At 37.5% G+C, this 19,640-nt stretch overlaps 1 protein-coding gene across 3 annotated transcripts in view; it reads left to right on the forward strand.

Moving 5' to 3' along the window:
- XIRP2 (xin actin binding repeat containing 2) overlaps positions 1–15,867 on the forward strand; it is a 141,668-nt gene extending 125,801 nt beyond the window's left edge. For 2 of the 3 annotated variants that reach the window (XM_008178425.4, XM_065561792.1), the window contains 3 exons: positions 155–9,617; positions 12,304–12,437; positions 13,251–15,867. In XM_008178425.4, the coding sequence (XP_008176647.3) occupies positions 155–9,617; positions 12,304–12,398 (9,558 nt within the window). In that variant the 3' untranslated portion in view covers positions 12,399–12,437; positions 13,251–15,867. Of the gene's footprint in view, positions 1–154; positions 9,618–12,303; positions 12,438–13,209 lie in introns of all 3 variants that reach the window. The other variant, XM_042860774.2, reaches the window with a different exon arrangement.
- The last annotated feature ends 3,773 nt before the right edge of the window (positions 15,868–19,640 follow it).

Consider the following 19,640-nt stretch of genomic DNA (forward strand, 5'->3'; position numbering starts at 1 on the left):
GGCTCTGAGCAACTCCTGGAGGTGCTGGGTCCCTTCAACTCCCATTGCAATCCCATTTCTCAGCATCTTGCAGGACTAAGCCCTTTGAATAGAATGAATAAAAGCTATGATCTTAGAAATGATTTCTTAAAAATACTAATTTTGTCCCCTAAAGATTGAAAATGAGTTCCAAGAAATTGTATGGCCTTCTGCAGTGAGCTTCTCTTCTGCTGCCACTGCTTCAGAAAGTAGAGTACACGAAACTCTTGGGACACGAAAAACAGAATATGGAACTGCTGCTGCTGTTACAGCTTACACCAACTCCCCTAAATATGGAAGCACAGAAGAGTTTTCCCCTCCTCCACTACCAAACATACTACAAGCGCCATCAGAAATGAAAGAGTTTTCCCAGTCCCCTGAACCATCCACCTCTCCAGCAAAGCCCACAATTCCCAAAGATTTATATTCAAAGCAAAGAAATTTATATGAATTAAAACGTTTATACAAACATATTCACCCAGAATTAAGAAAGAATTTAGAAAAAGAATATTTTAATGAAGTTTCTGATATTGTATCTAGTAAGGTTGAAATAGGCAGCTCTGTGTCAGGAGATGTACAGCAAACTAGATATGTCTTTGAAAACACTGGTAATAGCTCTCAGAAGTGTATGAGCCCTGAGAGAGAATACCTAGAATGGGATGAAATCCTAAAAGGAGAGGTTCAGTCTATGAGATGGGTCTTTGAGAACCAGCCTTTGGATTCAATCAAAGATGAATCTCCTGAACTGAGCAACATTAAAAGCATTGCAGATCAAGAAATCATTGCAGGTGGAGACGTAAAATATACTACCTGGATGTTTGAAACACAACCTATCGATGCACTGGGTACACATTCTTCAAACGCTGCAGAAAATACAGACAAAATTCCAGATTTAGCTAGTGGAGATGTCCGTACAGCCACGTGGATGTTTGAAACCCAACCATTAGATTCAATGAATAAAATTCATCATGACAATGAACAAGATGAAACTTTCATTAAAGAAATTACCGGAGGTGATGTCAAAACTGTGAGGTACATGTTTGAAACCCAGCATCTGGATAAACTTGGGCAGCTATACTCAGTGGATGAAGTTAACTTGCTGCAACTCAAATCTGAGCTTAAAGAGATTAAAGGAGATGTGAAGAGAAGCATAAAGCATTTTGAAACTCAACCAATGTATGTTATTAAAGACAGCTTAGGTCAAATATTGGAGATTAAAACTGTTCACCGAGAAGACATTGAAAAAGGAGATGTTAGAACAGCACGTTGGATGTTTGAAACGCGGCCCCTAGATATGATTAACAAAGATTCTGTGGAAATTAATGTTGTTCGTGGAATCTCTGTGGAGGAAAGCATCAAAGGTGGTGTGCGCAAGGCAAAGTGGGTGTTTGAAACACAACCTTTGGATACTATCAAGGAGGACTCAGAAGTATCTGTCACTGAGAAGGAAGCTATTCTAGGGGCTGATGTCTGTAGAAAATGCTGGATTTTTGAGACTCAACCTCTTGATACCCTAAAAGATAATGATGACACAACTCATCTGCCACCTGAAGAAATAATAGGAGGTGATGTAAGCACTACTAAGCATTTATTTGAAACACTACCAATGGATGCTTTAAAGGATAGCCCAGATGTTGGTAAGCTTCAAAAGGTGGTTGCCACTGAGGAAGAAAAAGGTGATGTGAGACATCAAAAATGGATTTTTGAGACTAAACCTCTTGAACAGATTAGAGAAGAAAGAAAGGAATTTATAACAACAGTGAAACTTGAAGAAGTTGACAGAGGAGATGTGAGTAGCTGCAAACATATATTTGAATCAAGCAATTTAAGTAAATATGATGAATCACATAAAATCCATGTGGAAGAAATAAGAAGAGGAACTGTAGAGTTGAATAAAGCTCTTTTTGAAACAACTCCATTATATGCAATTCAAGATAGTCTTGGGAAATATCATGAAGTTAAAACAATTCGACAAGAAGAAGTTTTAAGAGGTGATGTAAGAAGCTGCAGATGGCTGTTTGAAACAAGGCCTGTTGACCAATTTGATGAGAGCATTAAAAAAATCCAGATTATCAAAGGAATATCTTCACAAGAAGTAGAATCAGGTGACGTGAAAACAGCTAAATGGTTGTTTGAAACTCAGCCTCTTGATTCTATTAAATATTTTAGCAATATGGAAAGTGAAGAAAGTAAAACAGAACAGACTACAGACATTATTAAAGGAGATGTAAAAATGTGTAGATGGCTCTTTGAAACTCAGCCAATGGAATCACTGTATGACAAGGTTGAGATAGTGACTGACAGTGAAGAAGTACATAAAGGAGATGTCAAAACCTGTACTTGGCTCTTTGAAACCCAGCCGCTTGATGCAATAAAAGATGAATCAGAAACAAGAGTGAAATTACACACTGTGAATCAGGAGGATATTCAAGGAAGTGATGTCCGCACAGCATGTTTCCTTTTTGAGACAGAAAATCTAGAAAATATACAAGGAGAAGAAGAAAAGGAATTCAAACGAGTAGTGGAAATTGATATCCAGCCTGGGGATGTTTCCACCATGAAATATAAATTTGAAAACCAGTCACTAGATTCCATACATTTTAGTTCAGAGGAAGTTTTGGAAAAAATTAAAACTGTGCAAAGTGAAGATATACAGAAAGGAAATGTTCTACATTGCCGATGGCTTTTTGAAAACCATTCTATTGATGCAATAAAAGAAAACCAAGAAGAAGCTACATTAGTCAGAACTGTTAAAGATATACACGGTGGGAATGTAAGAAAAGGCTGCTTTATATTTGAGACATTTTCTTTAGACCAGATTAAAGATGGATCTGCAGATACCAGCACCAAGAAAACTGTTAGTGAAGAAATAACAAAGGGAGATGTGAAAAACTACAGAATGCTGTTTGAAACCCAGCCACTTTATGCAATTCAAGACAAAGAAGGGTATTATCATGAAGTGACAACAGTTAAGAAGGAAGAAGTGATTCATGGAGATGTACGTGGGACTAGGTGGCTGTTTGAAACAAAACCTTTAGGATCTATTAATGAATCAGATAATGTGTATGTTATTAGAGCTGTCACCCAGGAAGATATTCAGAAAGGAGATGTGAGCTCTGTCAGATACAGATTTGAAACACGACCACTGGACAGAATTTCAGATGATGAAAAATTAATTGTGCCAACTATTGACAGTGTCCAGGGTGGTGATGTGAAGGCCAACAAACAATTATTTGAGTCTGAAGGATTCAATAAAGGCATGTATGTAAGAACAGTAAGTGTCAGTGAAATCCAATGGGGCAATGTTAAAACTTCCACTTGGTTATTTGAAACACACACTCTAGATGAGATTAGAGGAGAGGGGTCAGAGTATAAAGATATCAAGACAGTCACGAAGGAAGATGTGCAAGAAGGTGATGTTCAGCATGCTGTGTGGCTTTTTGAAAACCAGCCTTTAGATTCCATTAAGGAAACTGATGAAAGTGAAATAAAGATAACCCGGGAAGAAATTCCTCAGTCAGATGTAAAGACAACAACATGGCTTTTTGAAACGACACCTTTCCCTGAATTTAATGAAAATAAGGTTGAAAAGCAAGAAATTATAGGGAAAAGTATCAAAGAAACTTTAAAAGAACTTTACTCTCACAAAGTCATTGAGTATCATGGAATTATCCTTGAGGCAGATGAAATTGGAGATGTCAGAATGGCAAAATATAAACTAATGAATCAAGAGACTCCTGAAATACAAAAGGAAGAGATTATTAGAGGGGATCTAGGAAACATAATGATGAACCTGTTGTCCAAAAGAAGCATTACCAAAAGAGAAATTATGGTAAATGAAGACGAAAAGGGCAATGTCGATTTGACCAAAGCTCAATTATTGAACAGATCAACAGATGTTAGTGTTGAAAAAGAAGAGATAGTGAGAGGTGATATACAGCAAGCTATAAAAAACCTGTTTAGTCAGGATAGTTCTGTAAAACGAGGAATTTTAATTCAGGAAAATGAGAGAGGTGATATTAACATGACACTCTATTCTCTCCTTCACAAAAGGTCTGACAATAAAATCCAGCGTGATGAAGTGATAGGTGGTGATGTGAAACATACTATTCACAACCTTCTGTCTTCCACAGTGAATAATGAAATATCCCAAAGAGCTAAAATAGATGATTCAGAGAGAGGAAACGTGCAGTTTTTCACAACATGCATAGAATCTGGAGCTTTGGATTATCTGAAACTACTCCAGACAGGGTCAACTGAAACAATTACAACAAGGAAACAAGAAGAGGAGGAGGAGGAGGAAATAATTGGTGGTGATGTAGAAGGCACAAAGCTGTTACTAAAGAAACAGAAGTTTCAGATTCAACGTACAGTTAACGAAACTGACATCATCCCTGGAGATGTGGCTAATGCAGTTAAAATTTTTATGACGGAGCCAAAAAATACATCTTGTAATGTAAATAAACAAGATATTATAAAAGGTGATTTGAAAGCAACTTTAAATTCCCTCAGTCAGGCCATAAATCAGAGAACAGTTATAGAAAAGGAAGAAATTATAAAAGCCGACATTCTCACAATACTGAAGTCTCTTAAAGAATCAGCCCATCAACTGAAAGAAACAGAGAAGCCTGATGTCATACCTGGTGATATTAAGCAGGCCATTGATTCCCTTGAAAAAGAAATAACCACAAAAATTGAAGTTCTGAAAGAAGAGGTTGTTCGAGGTGACCTTGAATCAACATTAAGATCTTTAAAAGAAGCTCAGCAGTCTTTCAAGAATGTAGACACAGAAGATGTAATCAGAGGAGATATTCAGACTGCTGGACAAAACATCCTAGAAGCCTCTGCGGAAAAGAAAATGGTACAACATGAAGTAAGTGGTCATGAAGATATTAAAAGCACCATCCAGACACAGCATATAGCCCAGCTCCAAAGTAACAGGTCACATAATCTGCAAAAGAATGTTAAATCTGTCCATGAACATCATGAGGAAACACAGGCTGAAAATGAGACTTTCCTCAAAGAAGGTGGACAAGGTACCAGAAAGATCCATTTAGAACAAGAACAGAGCACTGAGTCTCTTGATGTAGATAAAAAACATATAAAGAACTTATCTAATTCTCAACACATGGTCATCAAAAAAGTGGATGAATCAATGGATAAAAGCAGAGTCCAGGGCAATGTAAAAAAAGAAGCAAAACATGTGACCAGCCAGTCTTCTTTCCGTGGTAAAGTTAAGAGAGATGTGAGAACAGAGAAATCAGAGACATGTAGAGCTCTGAAAAAGGATAGCACGACCAGCAGTGTGCAGTCCATAGAAAAAATAGCTGAAAAGAAACAGAATCTACTTCATGAGCATAAAGACAATGAATATTCCAACCTAAGCTGTCAGACGGAGACAAGACAAAAGGCAAAAATGTCAACTGATGTTGATAGCTCCAAATCCAGAACTACACGACAACCAATTAAAATGCCGGCTAGTGGGATTTCTAAGGCGACTGGCCATTTTCAAAAGCAAGTGATAAAGCAAGAAACAAAACAAGCTCAGCATTCTAGAGAGGTTTTTGCAGAGAATGAAATAAACGTTCAGCTGGGGCAAGCTGTAGTTTCCATGACAGCAGAACAGAATATAAACAACAAACAAGAAGTAAAAGTCACACAGGAAGCACTCAATAAATTTAAAGAAACTGAAAGGAAGCAAAAGAGAGATGTTCATCAGCAAAATAAGAAATCTGTAGGACAGTTTATAGGAAAGACTAAAGTGGAACCTGCTAAGTCAGACTTCCAATTTGCAGTGAAAAATCCTCTAAATCCAGCCAAGAATGCTGTGGGGAAAGATAAGCCAGAAATAGATTCCTCATCTACTCCACCACCATCACCCCCTCCTCCTCCACCACCACCATCAGTAGCATCATCTGAAATTGAATTTCCTCTGCCGCCTCCCCCACCTCCATTAATGATGCCATCTGATAGACATATATTTCCTTCACCTCCATCACCTATCGACAAAACCAAAGCTGAGTTTGATCATTTTCCTCCTCCCCCACCACCAATAGATGACAAATCTGAAAGTGAGTTTCTGCCTGCTCTCCCTCTACCACCCCCACCACCTCCCCTGGTGATTTTTCCTACTTCTCAGCCAAAGCAAAAGAAAGAACATTTTCCAAAATATCCAGAACAGTCTGTGCCTGAGCCACTGCAATTTAATGCCAGGGCTAAAACATCGTCAGGTAAACCAGCTGGAGTTCCATCTTCAAAGAAATTCCTCAAAATGGAACCTTCTAAGGGGCTAGACATTAACAAGTCTAAAATGCCTCCAAAAATTGAACCAACTGTTCTTCAGACACACAGAGAAATGGATATTACCACAGCAGCGGTAGAAAGCAAAAATTCCACAGCTCTTGTGAATGTGGTTAGCCAGGAACAGAAACAGGAGACAACTCATACAAAAACAGAAGGGATAAAAAGGCCATCATCTGTTTCAGAAGTGATTAATCCTCCACCCAAAGCTCTGCAAGAGACACCACTGGCCAAGAAAAGAGTGGTCTTTCCTCTTAAAAGATCTCCTTCCCTTCCAGCAGAGCTAACACAAATAAAACCTAAACCTTATGTCAGAAAATTTAAAACCCCTTTAATGATTGCTGAAGAAAAATACAGGCAGCAAAGGGAGGAGATGGAGAAAGTGCAAGTCAAAAGTTTTTGTCATGAGACTGTCAGAACAAACAGCGAGACTCGGGGAAGTCCAGTTCAAACAGAGTCAGAAAATTGTGTACCATTTAAAAAATCAAGCAAGCAGGATCAAACTTCTTTACAAGGTTCAGTTCCCTCTGTAACTCCACAAAAAACAACACCCTCTGATTCTGACTTTCAAGTCAGTTTACAAGCAACAGGATCCCGAGGTAAACAACTGTCTACATCATTAGTAGTATCATCAGCTACTGAGCAGCTTCAAAACATTTTAGAAACCTCAGCAGATCACATTAGAAAAAAAGTACTGCAAGGTTCAAAGGATCTTACAAAACATAATTTATCTTGTCAAATGGAACAAATCCATCAAGAACATACTTTGCATAAGGCAGAGCAGCTGAAGAATGTGGAGCAGTTGCACGTGTCCAAAAATAAAATTATCTCCCCTCATTTCAAAGTTAAAACTATCAAGCTTCCAATTGTAGATCAAAGCTTACATGAAACACACAAAGATTGTGAGACACACAAAAAACAACAGGGAACTAATGTTCAAAATGTTGTCAAACAACAAAATCAGGAAAAACAGGGGGAAGACATAAGTACTAACGCTAGGAAAAAACAAAGTGGTGCAAAAGAATATCACCAGAAGCATGTTGATGGAAAGGTGCTGAGAGAAAAACCACCTTTAGAACACATAGAGAATATGCAAGAAGTAAGCCAAAAAGATGCCAATCAAGTGAAACAAAAATTAGTTAATGAGAAAGAAACAGAAAAAGGAGAATTCAAGCATGAGAAAGTCTCAGTGGCTAAAGTAGTAAGTCAGGAGGGCCAGGTATTAGTTTGTCCAAAAGAAGAAAAAGTAACAATTCCAGAAAAACAAGGTCAGTTTAAGAATAAATCAACAGAAAAAGTAGTCAGGCAAAAGGTAATTGATACACGTCATGACTCTCAGACTCAAATTGTTGAGCAAAAGAATGTGTGTGTTTCTAAAAATAAAGTTCAAAATAAAAAGTTATCCCAGCAATATAATAGATTGCAAGAAAGCAAATGTGCCAAAGACAAGGGCATACAACTAAAACAAGTACATCCGAAGAAAACAGATCCAAAACAAGAGATTACACAGAACAAATCTTTATTTTCTCCTCCATCAAAAGGATCACAGCTGAACGACGAAAAATTTGCAGTCGATATATTAGAATTCTTGAGGAAACGGGAGGAACTGCAGCAAGTTTTGTCTAGAGTGAAACAGTTTGAAGCTGAGCCAAATAAAAATGGTATGAAAGCATTTCAGACATTTTTAAATAATATCCCAGTATGGCTTATAGACCAAGAAAGAAAGAAAAATATAGTTCATATTGCAACAGAAAATAATTTAGAAAGGATGAAAGAAGAGCTATCAGATATTAAAGATCAAGCAGTCAAAATACTAGCCTCATGTGAAGACACAATCCAGACAGCTATGATGTCCACAAAAACAGTGAAATCCAGAAATGACTCTGTTAGTTCTGGAGGCTTGTCACAGAAAATATCAAAAATCAGCACTGGCTCCAACAGAAGAGATTCGCACCAAACGAAAGAGGTTATAAAGGAAGAATCAGTGCACCGTGAAATTATACAGCAATCCAGTGGAATCAAACAAACAGAATTCAGAACTTCTTCTCCAGCATTAAGAATGCGATCGCCATCACCTACTTATATAACAATTGAATCTAAACGGACAGAATCTCCTCTGAAGGAAGCACTCTGTTCATCTGCCATCCAAAGAAAAAGTACTCCTATTCCTCCCCCACCACGCAGATCTGCAACACCAACATCTACAATTCGAAGGCCAGCCTCTTCCCCCTCTCCTCCAAGGAGCCGTTCTGAACAACTGGCCAAACTGAAAGGCACAACAGCAAAGCTATCTCAAGGAGTAACACAGCACTGGTCAGTAACATCAGTTCCAGTTGTAGAAAAAAGATCAGAGATTGTTAAATCTCCTGCAACTCTTCGTAGACAAATTAAAATTGAAACACATGCTATGATGGAGCCTTCATTCTCAGCAACTATAAATGAATCTCAGGTAACTGCTGGTACAGTAAAGGACATAAAAGAAACACGTGAAGAAAATAGAAAAGCAGAGAAAAACAACAATGACGCACACCAAGATCCAGTAAACATTCCAGAATGCTTAAAGCCACATGCAGTAAGTTTTAAGGTCCCTAAGATTGACCAGTCAGGGCTTACTTGTAGGTTTGAAGCATCTGAGCAAATAAGACATACAAAAAAAGAACCAGTCACAGTAGTTGAAAGAGTAGACTATGAGAGTGTAGATGAAATGGATATGTTATTAGGGAAATCAGAGGACAAGCCAGGATTTGATGTGAAATCAAAGAAAAGAGTTTTTGAAAGGGGTGGAATGAATAGCAAAATAAAACAAGACAGACACACATTTAGCAAGGATGAATTTGTACTGACCTCTCTGGAGAATCAAAAGCGAAAAGATACCTTTAGAAACTCTCCTTATAGGCAGCCAAGAGACCCAAAGGAAGGTATATCTTATAAACAAAAGCAATGTGAAGATAAAGAGCACTCATTTGAACCCCTGGTTTGCTTGGAAGCAAAGTATCATACCGACCACACTTCTGGTCTGGATAGATTTGCCAACACGGTCACTGAATCGACATCACAAAGTGCTGATTGTAGGCAGTCAGGATTTGGCTTCAAGCATGCACCTCCAACATATGAAGATGTAATCTCAGGACACATTTTGGATATTTCTGCTACTGATTCACCAGAAGAACTACTAAGGAATTTTCAGAAGACGTGGCAGGAAAGTGAAAGAGTATTTAATAGTCTTGGCTACACGGTCTCAGATACTTCTGAAGCTGAAGTGAGAAGTAGCTTCCACCAGGAATCAGCATTTATCAGTGGTAAATAAGCATGCAAAGTGTGAAGAAACCTTAACAACTGTTAAAAAAAAATGATTCAACCTCAGTATATTGTGCAATTAATGAAAAGTGTGTTGATAATCAAAGAACAAAGTAACATAAAACTAACAAACTTTTCCCCACTTTTGCTCTCTCTCTCTTTCTCTCAGCAATCTTTAATCATTTTCCCTTTCCAAACGCTTTAAGTGATGTGCTGAGTGTGTGACTAACAAATACTGGTATGTTGAGTTTTGAGGACTTTCTTGCCAAGGTAAATATTGCATTTGAATTAGTATTGGAACAAAAATACGTATAGAACGCATTTCATTTCTTATAGCGGCAAATAGCTGGCATTGTGCTTTTAACTGAGATAAATAGTTAAGTGACTGCTGTGTTTGCATGCACTCCAACATAGCAATAATGGTATAACAATCTGCATGTTTTATATGCATCTGCTCTAAGTTTGCTAAATCACAAAACTTGAATTTGAACAAAATGAGTTTTGTTTAGGGTAGGTTTTAATTAAATGTGTGCAAAAATAAAGAAGTTGTTCACAAAATTTAATGTGAAAACTTTTGCCATTATGTTGGGTGAATTCATACCCTGAAATTTTATCTTGCATTGAAATATACAAAAATGCAAAATGTAACTTTCACACTACTGTCCATTGTTCTGAGGGAAATATCCCCTTCCTCTCCTCTCTAAGGACCCTGCCACTGTGAGACACTTTCTTCTCCCTCAGAGGCCTGGCACCCCATGTCTTCAGTGCTCCATCCAGGCCTGGGAAAATGAATCAAAAATGTCTTCACTGCACAGTTAATTTGGGTCTTACTTGTATTTTAGCCCAACCTTCTCTACCACCCACACAGAAAAACCGCTGACCCAAATTTGGAGCTGCTTTAAGTTAATTATATTATTTTGCAGTGTAGTTGCTCACACCCATGCTAGGCTAACCATGGTGTTCAGACAGGATACCTGCCTCCTGGGTTAATTGCACAATGAAGACATAGCCTTAGTACACTCACTGTCTCTAGCTTAGGTATATATTTCTAAGGCATAGGGTATATCTACACCTGGTGTGATTCCCAGCTCGAGGAGGCATACCCAGGCTAGCTCTGATCGAGCTAGTGTGCTGAAAACAGAGTATAGCTACAGCAGTGTGAGTGGTGAGAGGGGCGAGCCACTCTGAGTACATACCTAGCATCTTGGACCAATACATACTTGGGGCAGATAGCCCCTCCCACCACTCATGCCATCATGGCTAAGCTCTATTTTTAACCTGCTAGCTCAGAGCTAGCATGGGAATGTCTCCTGAGCTGGGAATTGCACACCCCAGCTCTACGTGTGTACATCCCTCAGACAGTCAGGGAACCTGTCAAAATACTGTGTGAGTTCAACCATCTGCCTTCCCCTCAGGCTAACAACAGGAAACTAAATCCAGACTGTACTACAAAGAGTGCCTTGAAATTTTCAGGGACATGAGTACAAAAATCAACTTTGATTAGTCTATTCACTTATGGGGAAAATTTTGCATTCAGGTAATTTCTAAGTAAATTTTGAAGATTTTTAATTTCTCCTTGGATGTTTTGCACAGCTCTAGGAGATATAGGCACAGTTGTATAGTCTACACTGCTGTTCTGTCTTGATTTATGAATTGCTATAAAATCAGTACTAGCAGGCAAATACAAATAATATAACATTAGAGCGGGCCACATTCTCTGCTGGTGTAAATGGGTGCAGAACTAGGATGATAAGGGGGAAGCGGCACCATTTACATCAGCAGAGAATTTAGTCCACTCTAATGCTGTATTATTTGTATTTGCCTGTTAACATGGATTTCATGCATGTTATAGCAATTCATAAATCAAGACAGAATAGCAGTGTAGCTTTCTCAAGCCCAGCAGATTGTCTGTTATCTTCCTCTCTTCCTGCCCCTCACCTTCCTGAAATAAACTTTCTACTGGTGCTTTGTACTTTGGAGTATAGCTAGTTTCCTTTACAATCAATTATGCTTCAAAAAAGAAGGGATTTGCTATAATTAGCTAATATCAGTATTGTAGCTAATTCTCTCTTGCAAATTAACTGAACAAAATACCAGCCATGAAAATGAAAACTGTAAAAAGCTCAAATAATTATATCTCTATCATATTTGCAACATATGTGCATGTAGTTTTCAGGTTAATGCAGTAATGGAGTTCCTTGATGTGCTTCTGGCATAATTAAGCAAAGCTTTCTAATCATAGTTTCAAACATTCACCCTCTGCGTATATATCTCTAAATGACATTGCAGATTCAAAGAGGTGGGTTCTATATAAACATACTCAATCCAACTTAACATTCCTTTTTATGATACCATCTCACTTTAAGAAAAAAATGTTTATTACATACAAAGGGCAAAATTCTGCTTGGCTTCCTGAAGTGAAGTCCTATTAAAATTCATGAAACTACTCACCTGAAAAAGTGAACAGGTTTTTGCTTTCAAAGTATTACAATTAGTTGAATTATAGTTTATCCCTAAAATTTGTAGATTACTTATCAATTCGTGGATGAACTGACAAAAATCAACATTGCAGCTTTCCATATAAACCATTCATTTTGTGCATGGACTGATAAAGTGACATCTTTTAGAAATAAATTCTAATACATGGCTGGGGACCGATATATGACCTTTATAAAATATTGTTTCTAGAAACTGCAACTTCAGGAAAAGGAAACATGCATACTTTGTCAAAAGAAAGTTTATCCAATGGAATGTCTAGTTGTCGACAAGCAAATCTTTCATAAATCATGTTTCCGATGTCACCACTGCGGCAGTAAGTTAAGGTAAGGAGGAACTACCAATTCATTCACAGAAAATCTGTTTCTGAGGTGCAAGTACCGCTGTAACTGGCAACCGTGTTCCTATCAATGCTAACCAGCAGATAGAGCTTTGGATCAGTAGTCAAGAGACCTGGGAGGTCTTCCAGGCAAGGATTATAGATATGATCCTGTACTTCTAAAGTCAATAGGAATTTTTCCCTTTACTTCATTGGGAGCAGGATCCAAGCCTAAGTAAACATGCATATGAATAAATCCTGTCATCCAAGAAAAGGACTGAGGTGTGCTAATAGAGAAGTGTAGAGAAGCTTGGATGGTACTGCATGTTTTCCACCTCTTCTGTAGGAAAATAAAGAGGACTTCAGTGGTTGTCATATACACTAGCAACTGTCATGAACTTTAAAAAAGCATAAACATAAAGTGCTAGGGATCATTCCTCTTGGCAGCCTATACTTTCATTAAGTTTAGTCCATTTACTGTAAAGTGTTTCTTTAGCTGTAGGAAATAATCATCCATTTATATATTTTAATTATTATCATTATGATATAAAAGTGAGGTTCTTGCTACAAAAATTTTTAGTTTTTATAGGAATTTACAATACATAAAGTTTCAAATACTTAAGATCCTTTTTCTGGTGAGACCCATGCATTAAAATTAAAAATAAATGTTATTGTTTCTTTGCTAAAATATACATAAAGATATCTATAGATACTGTAATTTTTGAGTACTTAGCAGGTCAACTAAAATTGAATATTCTTGGTGTATTTATTCTTGGTAGATCTATAGATGCTATCAAACAAATTTTCTTCCATTTGACAGCTTGGGAAATTATGCATCTCTCCATGGACAATCATACTGTAAACCCCATTTTAAGCAACTTTTCAAGTCTAAAGGAAATTATGATGAAGGTTTTGGACACAAGCAACACAAAGAATTATGGAGTTCCAAAGACCAAACAAGCTCAGTTGGCAATGTTCATGCTGAAGAGGTAAATCCAAGTAATGAGACAACTATCATATCTAAGCTTAATACAGAAATTGAACCAGACTTGCATTCAGATATTCAATATGTGCATTCTGAAACTCTAGATGACAATTTGAAAAGATCTACAGAAAGAGGCAAATTAAAGATTACATGGCCTCCTTCTACAGATCATGTTATGTTCCCCCAAAAAACATTTTCTGTTGAAGAGGAGGTTAAAATGAATAAGCCAAAGTGGCCCCCAGAAGGTTTTGCACAAGAAGCGTCCAGAACATACACAAATACACCTCTGGGCAATAAAAATGAACCTCAGCTAGAAAATACCCAGAGTGATCTCAGAGAGAAAGAAGAACAAAAGAAAGATGACATTGTTGACTCACAACAAAATCAACAGTCATCTTTTAGTTCTATGTCTGAGAGAGAAGAAGTTATAAATTTCAATGTAGCAAAGATAACTGAAGTAGGCAGTAAGGAAATAGATGAAAAAAATGAGAATGTGGAAGATAAGATGAATGAAACAGAAGGATCAGAGAATAGAGAGGATAGTGGAAAGGAACATAATGTAGTTGTGCAGAGTGCTGAGAAGGAGCGAGATGAAAAAATTAATGAATCTGATGGTGTAGAAGCTTTACAGGTTACTAACATTAATAAGGAGACAGTACAAGATAATCATAAAGAGTTTAATATGAGTAACAATAATAATAATAATAATAATTATACAACTTTTTCACACTTGAACATTTGTAGACAGGAAACCTCTCTCTCAGTTATACCTAATCCAGTAAAAAAATTAAGCCATGCAAATCACACCATGTTTGAATATGCTTTTGAAAAGCTAGAAAATCAACCAAGAAATGCAGAACTACTTGGTATACCTGAATTTCAAGAGAGCTCTTCTAGCGATGTTGTAAACATTGCACTTGAGAAACAAAACTCCAAAGATAAAGTTACCTCAGATAGTCTTGTTCAAATTAATACAAATGCCACTTGTCAAAAATCTTGTACCAGCAACGTATTAGTTTTAAAGGAAACCACTAATACAGCATTCCCTTTTGATACCAAGTTGCTAAGCATTGGGGAAAAATCAAAAAATGACAATAGCTTAAATACTGCTTTATGTGATAATGTGAAAACACCTTCCTTTCCTGAAAAAGATGACATGTTCTTAGACTTAGGTCTGTTAGATTCTGTAGACATAACTAAAAATGCTTCCAGTCCATATTCAAAAGAACATTGGAATTCTGATATGGAACTACATGATATCAATATCTGTCAAGAAGGTGAAATAACGGAAGTGTCAGCAAATGGCACAAGCACAAGTTTAGATTTACTGAGCTCAAGATATATAGCTGTTCCACCATCTCAAGGAGATAAAGTCCAGTCTGATTATCTCACTGTAGAAGAGCAAATCAAAAGAAATAGATGCTATAATGATTATGAATAAAACAAATGATCAGCTAAAATTGTCACTCACAAAGTATATGGTAAAATATTATTTATGTCTACAATTAATGAGTTAGGCATTTCTGTAATCCAGTTATTCTATGGCACTTCTTAAGGAACTTAATATACAGAGATTATATATGAATGTGTATTTGTATTATATATCACCAATTATTCATATTTTATTTTTGCTTACATTATCTTTCAGTCAATAGAGAGGCAAAAATATGATGGGTTTTTTTTCAGTTCAGGATGCAAATGATTTGTATTTCCACAATTCTTTATGCTGCAGGCAATATTTTAAAATATGACTATCCTGCTGATACATGCATTAATTCAACATTGTTCTTTATCATTTGTAATGAACTAAGAAGTAATGCACCTGGTGTGCAGAAGAATAAGGAAAAATATTTCTACAATTTTTTTTCATGTATTGTTATTTCTATAAGTAAATAAGCTGTTTCTCCATGATAAATTATGTACATTTTTCTTGTTAGCTTTTATTAGAAAAGTATGTTTCTAGTAACATCATGAAATACTTGGTTTGAAATGGAATAATAATAAAATAGGAGCTACAACCAGTGGGCAAATAATAATGGAAATTATATCATTTTGCTGTCTCCCTGAAATTGTCATGTCCCTTTGGAGCACTGAGATGTTTACTGTGCATTATGTTGCATGACAGCAAAAAGTAAGTTGTGTAAAAATGTAGGAAATGACATGAAGAAGAACATCACATGTAGAATTGGGACAATATTCAAGATGCAGGAAAACAGGAGTAAAACAGAGGTTATTTTACTTTTTTTTTTTTTTTCAAAAATAATTTTAGATAAACCAGCTTCCTAGTTTTAGATTTAAAACTGTACAATCTTATTCAGATTTAGCACTTTTTATCCTTAACACTTTTATGGCATAGTATGTTTTTGCTATCTTACCATTATTCTAGCTTGCATGAAACAGCAACACATCATTTAACTGTTGACAACGCATAATAAAAAAGCACTTTATAAAATCTATCTTTTGACTATTTTTTACATCTACTTTTTCTAAAACAATTGTGAAATATTCAGACTGTAATCATTTTAGTTTAGGCAGATATTTGTCACAGTGAATATGCAAAAATCTCTGTGTAGGGAAACCAAAATACGGTGTTCAAAACTATCTATTCCTGCAAGCACTGATCCACACATTCCCCTCTGCTATGCAACAGTGGGGATCACTTAGAGTAATTTACAAGGAGTACAGGTAGCCAGTTTCCTGCAATAATTACCAATGTTTAAGCAGCATACTCCCACCACGAAACTATCGTGCAGGAGTAGCAGCACAGGCTATCTCCAGGAGTACAGCACATTGCTGAAATGTGGGGCTGTGATTGTGTGTAGGTTGGAGGAGTCTCCCATCCAAAGTTGTATACCATATATCTCTTTCGCTACCCCAAACTATGCTCATGAAATGTAAGAAATCCTTTTCAAGTGTAAGTAGATTGCTGCACGAAAGGCAGGTACTATGGTGATACGTGGCCTTATAAGAACTTTGATAGATGGAAGTAGCCTGTGGACCATGCTGAAGGGCCAAACCACTGATAGGGAACTATAGGCAACACAGTAAGGGAACAAACCACACATCTGAGGTGAAATCCTGGTTCCATTCAAGTCAATGGCAAAACTCCCATTGACTTCAATGGAGCCTGGATTTCCTCCGGAGGTGGGAAGCATGGAGCTGCTGTGGACATCCTGTGATTTAGAAGATGGCTTCAGACATTACAGAATCTCAGCCTACAAAGATTTTAGGTCATATCTACTGCTCTTCAACAGGCAGTCCAATGCACGTAATTGAGAGGATGATGTGGTGCTACCTACGTCTTTTCACAGCTCTTTCCAAGTAAATTTTCACCTTCCAGATGTTTTTCCATGGGAGGGAATATATAAGCCATGTAGTTTGTTTATTTCTCCTATTCCCAAAATCTTCTTAATACAGTTTTACTACTTGTGGGCCATCTCCTGAGTTTCTAACTCAGTTTCTACTCAGGCAAACTCTTGTAGAGTCAATTTCATTAAAGTTTGCTTGAGAAAAAAACTGAATAAGGATTTAGCCATGTCAAATTTTCAAATGCCTTTAGCAGAATATTTTGAAATTCTGTTGTGATTATGGTAAACTATAAAAAATAAAATATTTGTAAATTTGTCTTCTGCAAAACTAATGATTTTGTACAAACAATTTAAATACACTTTCCTGAAAGGTCCCCTGTCTCAGTGAGGTGGGCAATGTTTGATCAGACCAATAGGGGAAAGACAACCCATGGAGTCCTGAGAGGAGCGGGGGGAATTAGAGGGTCAAGTTCAGTTGTTTTGGGCCCTACTCTTCCCCTGTCCAGAATGCACATTGAGATTGTGCCTAGGTGAGAAGTGGAGCAAAGGAAGAGAAGAGAGATTCTACCTCTCCCTTTTGCTGTTGCCTAGTCTCTGGTGGACAAGGGAGAGTTTATTCTCTTATGCTCTTCCCCTCGTGCCTTGCAGTATGTGACACCCTCAGAGTAAGTAGCAGCCATTCTGCCACATTTGCTGCTCTGCCCTCTCTGCCCTATGGAGGTATAGTTTGAACTATGATGTTGTGGGTCTGTGCGATCACTAGTTTTGAGGATCAGGAAGGAATTTCCCCCCTTCCTCCCCCAGAAAGACTGATGAGGTGTTTGTTAGGTTTTTCCACCTCTCTTGCAGCATCCCAGAGGCCTGGTTTAAGGTTAATAAGGCATAAGAACAGTGTTTAAAAGTTGTAAGTTTATAAGTGGAGTTCGTAATTTAGTCACCACTTGCAGCTGATGTCCTGTGCAGATGAGAGGCTCTCAGAGGATGGTTCCCAGAGGTAGACATGACTGAGAGACCCAGGATATGTCCTGGGGACCATGGAGCAAAAAGGGGAGACATTTAGTATTCATAGATTAAGGTTCCTTTCATTAATGCCCACATTACACTTTGCAGTGAGAAAAATGAGTATATTCAGAGGTGAATTGAATCCTAGTTAGTCTGAAGAGGCCAACCCTGAATATTGGTTATTTGGCATGATGCCATTTAACACTGCACTGGACCCAAATACATGTTTTGTTTTGGGATGAGTTGGGGAGAGATTAAAGTTAAAAAAGGTTAATAACATTTCAGCCTTCTGCTTTAAAATCCATCCTTGTGCCTGTGTTTCATTCTCCTGCATGTTCTGATCAATTACTTAGAATCAGAACTGGAAGGGACCTCAAGAAGTCATCTAGTCCAGTTCCCTGCACTCAAGGCAGGACTAAGTATTGTCTACCATTCCTGACAGGTGTTTGTCAAACCTGCTCTTAAAAATCTCCAATGATGGAGATTCCATGACCTCCCTAGGCAATTTATTCCAGTGCTTAACCTCTTTGACAGGAAGTTTTTCTTAATGTCAAACCTAAACCGCCCTTGCTGCAATTTAAGCCCATTGCTTCTTGTCCTATCCTCAGAGGTTAAGAAAAACAATTTTTCTCCCTCCTCCTTGTAACAACCTTTTATGTACTTGAAAATTGTTATCATATCTCCTCTCAGTCTTCTCTTCTCCAGACTAAACAAACCCAATTTTTTCAATCTTCCCTCATAGGTCATGTTTTCTAGACCTTTAATCATTTGTGTTGCTCTTCTCTGGACTTTCTCCAATTTGTCCACATCTTTCCTGAAATGTGGCGCCCAGAACTGGACACAATAGTCCAGTTGAGGCCTAATCAGTGCAGAGTAGAGCGGAAGAATTACTTCTCATGTATTGCTTACAGTACTCCTGCTAATACAACCCAGAATGATGTTTGCTTTTTTTGCAACAGCGTTACACTGTTGACTCATATTTAGCTTGTAATCAACTATGAACCTTAGTTCCCTTTCCACAGTACTCCTTCCTAGACAATCATTTCCCATTTTGTATGTGTGCAACTGATTGTTCCTTCCTAAGTGGAGTACTTTGCCTTTGTCCTTATTGAATTTCATCCTATTTACTTCAGACCATTTCTCCAGTTTGTCCAGATCATTTTGAATTTTAAGCCTATCTTCCAAAGCACTTGCAACCCCTCCCAGCTTGGTATCGTCCACAAACTTTATAAGTGTACACTCTATGCCATTATCTAAATCATTGATAAAGATATTGTACAGAACCAGACCCAAAACTGATCTCTGTGGGACCCCACTCGTTATGCCCTTCCAGCATGACTGTGAATCACTGATAACTACTCTCTGGGGAACTTCAGGATACAAGAGTGGCAGATGTAACTTACGTCAATATATACCTGTGCAACCAGTTTACTTTCACTGAAAAGTTAATATTTCTGTCAGAAAAGTATCTTATGAAGTAACAACAACAAAAGTTCAACAGAAAAATAAGCTTTTCCTCTAACAAGGAAATTAACTTACAGGAAGAGAAGACTCAAAGAGCATAACAAGGTTGGAGAGAAGATACAGACCCCAGGGATAGTCCATTCCTGTTGTAAGAGAAATAAAGTGAGAAAGAGAAGAGCTATTATAAATCAAATACTACCAGGGCCAAAGCCAGACCAAATTTCTGCTTCTAGCATCGTGCTGTCCTTATGCAAATCATATGGGTGGCCATAGCAAACATGCTTCAGAAAGGAGAGAGGTAATAGTGGTAGCTAGTCAATAATTGCAAAAGAATGTAAGTGATGGGAGGAAATGAAGCTGGGACTAAGAGCTCTCTGAGACTTTGTCCAAGAGCTTGAAGCATGAGTAATCAGAGACAAATGAGGCTGAAACTCAGTGAATAAGCGTCTGT

The sequence above is a fragment of the Chrysemys picta genome, chromosome 11, assembly GCF_011386835.1.
Source record: "Chrysemys picta bellii isolate R12L10 chromosome 11, ASM1138683v2, whole genome shotgun sequence".
NCBI lineage: Eukaryota > Metazoa > Chordata > Testudines > Emydidae > Chrysemys > Chrysemys picta.